At 44.8% G+C, this 8,444-nt stretch overlaps 1 protein-coding gene across 3 annotated transcripts; it reads right to left on the bottom strand.

Moving 5' to 3' along the window:
• Positions 1–2,271: 2,271 nt before the first annotated feature.
• insyn1 (inhibitory synaptic factor 1) lies at positions 2,272–7,102 on the bottom strand. 3 transcript variants are annotated; one of them, XM_052042617.1, is made up of 3 exons: positions 6,492–7,102; positions 5,416–5,780; positions 2,272–4,093 (listed from the first exon to the last, which is right to left on the bottom strand). In XM_052042617.1, the coding sequence occupies exons 2-3, from the start codon at positions 5,566–5,568 to the stop codon at positions 3,341–3,343; spliced, it is 906 nt and encodes a 301-aa protein (XP_051898577.1). In that variant the 5' UTR covers positions 5,569–5,780; positions 6,492–7,102; the 3' UTR covers positions 2,272–3,340. The 3 variants fall into 3 exon arrangements, with proteins under 3 accessions (XP_051898577.1, XP_051898578.1, XP_051898580.1); XM_052042618.1 differs by lacking the exon at positions 6,492–7,102 and adding an exon at positions 6,257–6,309; XM_052042620.1 differs by lacking the exon at positions 6,492–7,102 and adding an exon at positions 6,180–6,248.
• Between the last annotated feature and the right edge of the window lie 1,342 nt (positions 7,103–8,444).

Consider the following 8,444-nt stretch of genomic DNA (forward strand, 5'->3'; position numbering starts at 1 on the left):
CTCTGCGAAACCACAAGAAAATAAGTGTAACCACGGGAAAAGCATGGGGGAACAATCTCGGATGGCAGACGAGATCAAGATCTGGCCCCATGTTTTACTTGGAAAATAAGAATCTCAACTTGACAGGAGAAGAGATAAGACTGGGAGTAAAAGTGCACTAAAAGTACAGTAATATGCCTTAAGAAAGAAAAGGCAAAGCATTAATATTTATTTTGCAAAGTTTAAAATTGAACAGTAAAATACTTAAGCCAAACATATCAATCCTTGGCTACATTCACGAATGTTATGTACATTTCTGGTCACTGTGCTATTAAAAAGTTATTAAGGCACTGAAGAGAATGCTAGAAGGGTTACAGGTATATTACCAGAAATGCAAGGTTATATACCAACAGGAAATAAATTGACCGTTTCCCCTTGAAAACTGCAGATTGAGTTAGAGGACCTAAAATAAAAATTAAGAAATATTAATAGACAGCAAGAGGGCATTTCCACTTGTTGAGGGAAGGGGGCGGAAAGCAAACCATAGGCTATTGATATGAGATGGTCCCAGCAAATTAAACAGAATTAAGAAAAAGCACCTGTAACCAGAAACAATCTGTGAAATTATGAATAATTGAAGTGCACAGTATTAATACATTTAAGGGGATGATAACCAAATGTGAGGCAGAAGGGAGTAGAGGGCTGTGCTGATTGTTAGGATAGACAAGATGGGAGAATGTTATAACAGAGCATTTCAGCTGAATAGCCTATTCTTGTGCCCTGCCTTTCTTTTATAACTGTATGCAAGCGTATGCAAGATGCAAAAGCTATCAACAATCCCCATGGTCTGCTAAATGTGGAATGTATCAGTATGGGCTGTCAGGGGATTCAGTGTTGTCCACAATTTCCTGCTGCTATTTTTCCCGCTGCTTCCAGTTTTCCATTGTCTTTAAGCTTTATGCTTCATGACAGCTGGCCATGGGGAGCCCCAAGCAGATATTTTATATAGAAACCCTTGCTTCGGTGATGTCACGATGACATAAACTGGGCCAGATGCCCACAGTGCCTCTTCCCCAGGCACAGTGCTGGAGTAAAATCAATTGCTGTAAATTCTCCATAAAATGACCGGAGGTTTTAAATACATAAAATATAACTCAAGATATCATTGAGAAATATCAAAGGTCATGTCTTACTAAATACAAAACTGAATGACAATTCAAAATGGATACGTTTAGCTTTAGGAAAGATTGCATCACTGTAAATCCAGATGATATTACCTATCCTGTATTGGGTTTCCTTGCACATTCCAATAGTTTCTGTTCAGAATACCAGGCACCATTCTCTCTTTAGTTCCTTAACTCAACATAATCTGAATGCGCCACCTGAAAATCTTCATATCAAAATGGCAAAGCTGTCCCACATCCGAGAGCAACAGTGAAAATTGTACCACTATACAGAACTTGATACACAAACGGTAACATACTCAAAATTTAAGGCACTGTCGTAAATGTAGACATGAGAAGCAAATCCCTTCATTCCTGTTTTAACCCATTTAGGGTCTCCATTATTTTATACAATTGACTTCATAATTTCTTATGATCTACATCAATAGTTTCATTATTGGAGGTTTGCAATAATGACAAATTACCAAGAGACCAAGATACATTCATCCTTAACAAAATGCACAGCAGATATTTTTGAAATAGAAATAGTCAGAAAATAGAAAATGAGATAAGGCTGAAAGTTCAAACATAGCGACACAAGACCTGTTTTGTTTACTTTAGCACCGGTTATGATCTTTTGTACACTTGGTATGCTATTTTTTCCCTCCTGTGTGTCACTCCTTATCCAATCTTGAAACAAAGTCTGGGAGCCATAACATGACACCAACAAACTGAGAACTTTAGTTGAATCACAGATAATTATGATCCTCTAAATATCAAAGTTAACAATAATGCCTGTGACTGTAAAAAATATAACAATAAGCCACTGACAAGTACACCTTTAAATTATCCCTTTTGAAAAATATCTGTCACATAGTGAATTATTCTCTGCCACAAAAAATTAATTTCTTCCTGCTTTATGGAAGTGGTTAAATATGCAACTGCTTTGTTAAAATATTTTAGTTTTAGAAGAGATAGTCTAGACCAGACACAGTTTCCTATTGCAGTAGAAATAATACATAACAGTCTGATTTACTCTGAGTTATGTATAGGACTAAAATACATATCATTGACACCAAAAGCACTGAGTTTCATTCATATTTCAGCTGTTAGGAGAGCATTATTTTCAGGCAGTTTATTTACTCACTCATACATTCATCGTATTCTTGCACTTTTGGGTGAATTACATTTTATATATAATCTGTGCTTTTCCCTAAATTAACCTTGGAAACTCAACATGTATTAGATAAAGTAGACACTAATTTATTGCATCAAATGAGTCAATGTCTTGTGTTAACCAAAAGATACAATATCACTTACAAATGAAGACATGTAAACATTTTTCCAAGCATATTGCTTCACAGTGCCTTTCAAAGAAAAAACTTGTATGAACAAAATGTCTTGCTTCAAACCACTGTTCCTTTCTTTATCTACTATGTAAAATCATAACATTACAAACTCTCGTTTTTGTAGTGGTTAGGATAATCCCCAAGTGCACACTTAAGATAAACTTTGACGGTCCTGCTGAATATTTTGGAAACATTTATGCACATTTCTTTTTAATTAAAAAAACACATGTTTGAAATTTTTCAGTTTCAAATGGTGTAATTCATTTTAAGAAGGTTGCATGAACTTTCTGCATTCATCTTACTTCCACCTGATACCACTTAGGTCGTCATTAGATAATATGAAACATGTTAATGTTGAACAAAGTGCCGTAACATTCTGGATTAAAAAGACATCAACAAGTGGGAACATTAAAAAAAAAGAACCAATTAAAACTGGGACAGATTGAACTGCTTTGGAAATTAAAAACAAAATCTAATGAAGACCTTATCAACTGTAGGACATTGCCAGAAAAAGCAGAGCACAGAGACAGGAAGGCTTGCTTGGAAGCACGCTCTATTTACAGGCACAGTACTCAGGCAAGATTAAATACTGCGACTTAAGACAAAAATAAAAGCCTCCTAAATCTTGAAGGTATCAAGTAAAATAAAGCTTAAAAAAAAGTAGATCCTTAAAGTGCATTTTTTTTATGCAATTAGTCAATGGGTGCAAAATCTTGGAATCTACCTTTTTTGTAAAACATTTTTATTTTATCGAAAATCCCTGAGCCTCGTGATGCCAGTAGGTAGTCAAGCAGTTTCTCTTCTGTAGGGGGTGGGGGGTAAGGGGCAGGGGGGGGTGAGGGGTGGTGGCTACTTAGTGTCTCCTTTCTTTGAGTCCGGTTGCGTTTTACAGGGCCCATAGGACAGGAGCGTCTGAGTGCTTTTGTGGGACACTGTCTGTGTGCTGTTATTCCTCATGACTTTTTTCCGAGTCGAGGGATTGCTTTTGGCTGTGACTGTGGGAGGATGGCTGTGCGGACGCGAGTTGGAGGCGGAGGACGGCGACTTGGGGGCCTCTCTCCTGACCCTGTCAACACCTTCACCCGCGGTGGTGGCAGTGCCCGTGGTTGGTGTGTTGCTCTCCTCCTGCTCCTCCTCCTCATCATCGCAGCAGAGGGCGTGATAGAGGACCTTGTCGCTGAAGCGCACTCTCTCCCTGGTGCCTGAGGTCCTCGGGAGGGTCTTGTGACAGGGGGCACCACTGATGGTCTCCTCGCTAGATGAGTCAGGGCCACAGCCTGTTGGACCGTTAGGGATTAACCCTCCATTCATCAACCTGTAGTCCGGCTCTGACGGGGTGGCCAGGAGTTCCTTGTCATCCCCTCCTGGGTCACCCTTGGGTGCCTCTGGTGGCAGCTCCAAAAAAGAACAAAACTCCCAGCTGTCCGAAAGGATGTCTGGTGTGAGGAAGCCCAGCTGCCCATAGTCAGACAAAGCCCCACATCGTTCATGGTTCCTGGTGGTGTCACTGCTGGAGGTGCTGCTTATTGTGGCAATTGTCCAATCATCTGGCTCCAACTCAAAATCAAAATCAGATGTCAGCTTGTCAATCTGTTTCACTACCTAAAAAAATCACAACACATTACCCCATGGGAAAAGTGCTTGGACATAGAACACAAGAACAGTACAGCACAGGAACAGGCCCTTCAGCCCACAATGTTGTGCTGAATTAAACACCTCACTAAACTAATCCCTTCTGCCTGCACAAGGTCCATATCCCTCCATTCTCTGCACATGCATGTGCCTGTCCTGTTAAGTGCCTCTACCCCATTTGCCTCCACCACTCCCAGGCACCCACTTCTCTTCTGTAAAATACCTACCCTACACATCTCCTTATTGTAGTTCAATAAACCAACCCTTCAGGATACTAACTGATAAAAATCCACTAACTAATATGGATTGGAGGTCAACGCATTAAACATCTCACCCGTTAAGCACATTTCCTAATATTCTTCAGGTCCACTGACCACAGAAGGTCGAAAATTAATGATACTATTTGCACAACACACAGTTAATTCCAAAGAAGCGAATGTTTGCCAGACGTACACATACGTGGATAAAAGTAGTGACGAGCTTTTCAGTGACATAAATCCTCCAGAACCATTCTACCTGCTTCAAATGGCAGAATGCATTTTTTTTCCTGTGTCTGTTGTGTTTACAGTTAAACCTGTAAACTGATCACACTGATTAAAAATGCTAATATGCCGTTCGTGTGCAGTGAAAGGTCATTAACGGCCAAAATGCAACAACCGTGTCTAGAAAACAAAATCAATAAAGTACCATAACCATAAGCTCATTGTGTTTAATATCAACGACCTGATATTAACTGCGTGTCATTAATTATTACCTGGGCAACGGAGGATAGGAATGAGATCGCGCGCGTTACCCTATAATAATCTGGTCTGGGGTTGGCGTTAAAATAATCCCTGGTTAATAGTCAAGTGGAGTTTAAGAGAGAGAGAGATACGATTGGCAAGAGAGAGGTAACCTTCTTCGGGGATGTTAGCCGAAATCTGCCCTTCTCTAACCAGGCACCCGGTATAGAGCTAATATAACTTGGTCTGCAAAGGTCGAGAACGAAGTTCAAAAGCGGGCACAGGGTCTATTCCCTCTTTTGAGAACCACGGCCCCCTCCTTTTCCCCTTCACCCCGACCTGCTCTCAAACCAACCATTCTTCTTTTGAGCCTGCAGTTTTTAAAAAATATATCTCTTTGCAACTGTAATTAGTAAAACCGCAGAACGTGCAAAATCAGAATCAAATTCGTGCAAAGTTGGAAACGTGCAATTCGCAGCTTAATTGAGAATTTAAGGAAGTAGGGAGCTAATTTTAACTGCAGTTCATAGAGGCGGGTTGTTGGGGAGAGGGTTGGAAGATCTGCCTTACCTCCTTCAGTTCCTTGGCCACCGCTTTCAGCTCCTCAAGGATAACTTCCAACTGATCGATGACCATTTTCATGCGGTTTCGGATCGCTTCTCTGACCGAGGGCTGTGGGGAGGTTTCACTGGACTCCTGGGGAGCACCGACCCTCGATGACATTATTCAGAGAGGTTGCAAACGGCGGCCCAGACCGCCCATCCTCCTCGCCGTCTCTCTCGCTGATCTTTCGTACACTTGCCAGTGTCTGAGACACAAGGGGAGGCTTCACCATCTTCATGCCAAAAGTAACGTTGCCCGGGGATCTCTCTCTCGCTCTCCCGACCTCTTACATGGCTGTTCAGCGAAGAGTGCTGGCGACTGATTGGGACCTTCTGCAGGGGATAACAAGTTTGCCCCCAATCAGTCCCTGTTTGCCTCGTATACCAATTCTCTCTCCCTCCCTCCCTCCCTCCCGAGGTTTAAGAGGTGTCTGTTTGGTCACCTGGCGCTTGCGCAATTGCAGGGCAGCCCAAACAACTTTGAGCTCTGAAATTTAGGACACACATTGTCTCCAGTGTCCTCGTCCCGTTTCCCCCCCTCGCTTGAGCCCAAGGGTAGAGGCACAGCCGCATACAACTGCATATCCCTGCGCTCCTGGGCCACGGGCGCCCCTCTGCCGAGTCAAGCGCGCTTCAAGCACTCAAGCGAGCGTCGGAAACTGCAACATATAACACACACACACACAAAAACATATACATCCTCCTTGAACTCCCCACAAGCCCGCTACTAACTCAGGTGCCGTGCGATGCAGCGGTTAAAAATGCACTTTAACAGCAAGCATGATGATAGGTTGAGTTTTCCGCCTTACCAACCTCTCTCTCTCTCTGCATGCATGGTATCTATAAGTACTGATAGGGGAGGAGGATGAAGATAATTCTGGTAGAACATCATAGATGTTGACGCGAGCGTGCGTACGTGTGCCCTGCATTCCACCAACACACACAGACACACACACACAATACATTATAAATCATAGATCAGTTTTGAGCGCATTATGCTACCAGTGTGCACTGAGTGCACCGAATGATTTAACGCCGGCTTACCTCGCCACATCATGCCCGCTGTTCGCAAATGCAAGACTCCCCTTGCAATGCAATAGGGAATGGTGCGAGACGCAACCACTCATTGCAGGCTGGTTTTGCGGATTCTCTGGTGTGATAGGGAGTCAAGCACCCTTCTATCGACCATGCTCCCGGTAACGCTGCGTCAGTTCGAGGTTCCTTCTCGGCAGTCGAGTAGAACCCCACTTTGCAAGGCAGAGAGAGAGAGAGACGCTCCTCTACGTCGCCACTAACGTTGCAAGGAAGAATCAACCTGATTTATTTAGTGCCCCTGTGTGCATTCGCTTGTCTGACCCGTAACCGAAGAAGCAGCGTTGTGCAAACGCGTGTCCAGCTCACTGCTTCTCCCCAGAACACGCTGCAGGATTATTCTGACCAAATTAGACCGCGGGAGACAAACTCCCTCTAGGTAGATCAACAGGCGAAGATAGGGCTGTCTCCCATCTCCTTGCGAGACTTCACATCCAACAATTGTAAGTTCATATTTTAAAATAAATTCCTCATTCCCTCCCAATCCCCTCCCCCCAATAATATCCAAGTGTCGCAGTCAGCAGAGCCTCAGTTCCCGAGCGTCTGATGGTTAAACAGTTGATCGAAAGCATCACCAGTGCTAAAGGTTGGAGGAATGCTCTAAATTCATGCGGTCAAACACGCCGCGTCCGGACGGGAGCTGGTATGAATTTTGCACCCATATCCGCAAGTGTTTGGGAAACCGATGGGTGATAGTGTGTGTGTGTGTGGTGTTACCTGCTCGGGCCTCGGAGTAGCCGCTAGAGGGACTGTTGTGTTAATTTGGTGTTGCTTTTGCTGGCGATCCTTCGGGGGAGAGAGAGGTTGTGAGGCAAGTGGAGCCTCGACCTCTGTCCTTCATTAGGGCGGTGTGCGCTCGTAGGCACGACCAGAATTAATTGCGCCCCCCCCCACCACCACCCCATTATTGCTCTCCCTCTTGCCCTCCCTCCTGCTGAAGGTGAGCTGAGAGAGGTGTGAGGCAGGGGAGGTCCCAGGAGGGAGACCCAGTCAAGGAAAGGGTGATGTGTTTCCAAGTCAGGATGGTGTGGGGAACCAGGAGGAGGCGGTGTTCCCATCCACCTTGTGGTGGTGGGTGAGGGGGCTGCTGTCTGAGTAGCCTGGCTGAATGACTCCAGATGGTGCACTCCAGTGAACCAGTGCTTAGGAGCGAGTCAAGCAGGCTGCTAAGTCCTGGATGGTATTGATTCTCCTGAATGTTGTTGGAGTGGCATTTGTCCAAGCAGGCTATGGTGCTCCTGACTGGTTATAATTTGGACAGGAAGATTCCAAATTTAGGGAGACACAAGAGACCGCAGGTGCTGGAATCTGGAGCCACCCACAAGATGCTGGAGGAACTCAGTGGGTCAGGCAGCATCTGTGGAGGGAAATGGACAGTTTGATCTTTCAGGTCAAGACCACCTGAATTGAAAGAGTGATAGATAGCAGGTGAGGAGGGGAGGGTGGAAGTAGTGACAGAGGCTGGGAGGTGAGAGGTGGAGGCAACAAAGGGCTGCAGATGATGGGATCTGATAGGAGAGGAAGGTGGACCATGGGACCAAGTAAGGGAGGTGGGGAGGGCAGATGGGAACAGTGGGGGGGGGGTGGTGGGGACCCAGTGGGAGGGGTGTGTGGGTGACGGGTAGATGGAGTGGGCGGAGTTGGAAAAAACAGGGAGATGGGGAGCTGGGTGTGTGCAGGAGGAACTGGGTAGATCAGGAGGAGAGAGAAAGTGACAGAGGAGGAGCAGGTTACCTGAAATTGGAGAATTCAATGCTCATACCGTCCGCTTGTAGACGACCCAGGCGGAATATGAGGTGCTGTTCCTCTAGTTTGTGTTTAGCTTTTCTCCAGCAGTGAAGAGGCCAAGGACAGGCAGGTTGGTGTGGGAATAGGGAGGGGAATGAAAATCTCTGGCAGCTGGAA

The sequence above is a fragment of the Pristis pectinata genome, chromosome 32 (genome assembly GCF_009764475.1).
Source record: "Pristis pectinata isolate sPriPec2 chromosome 32, sPriPec2.1.pri, whole genome shotgun sequence".
Taxonomy (NCBI): domain Eukaryota; kingdom Metazoa; phylum Chordata; class Chondrichthyes; order Rhinopristiformes; family Pristidae; genus Pristis; species Pristis pectinata.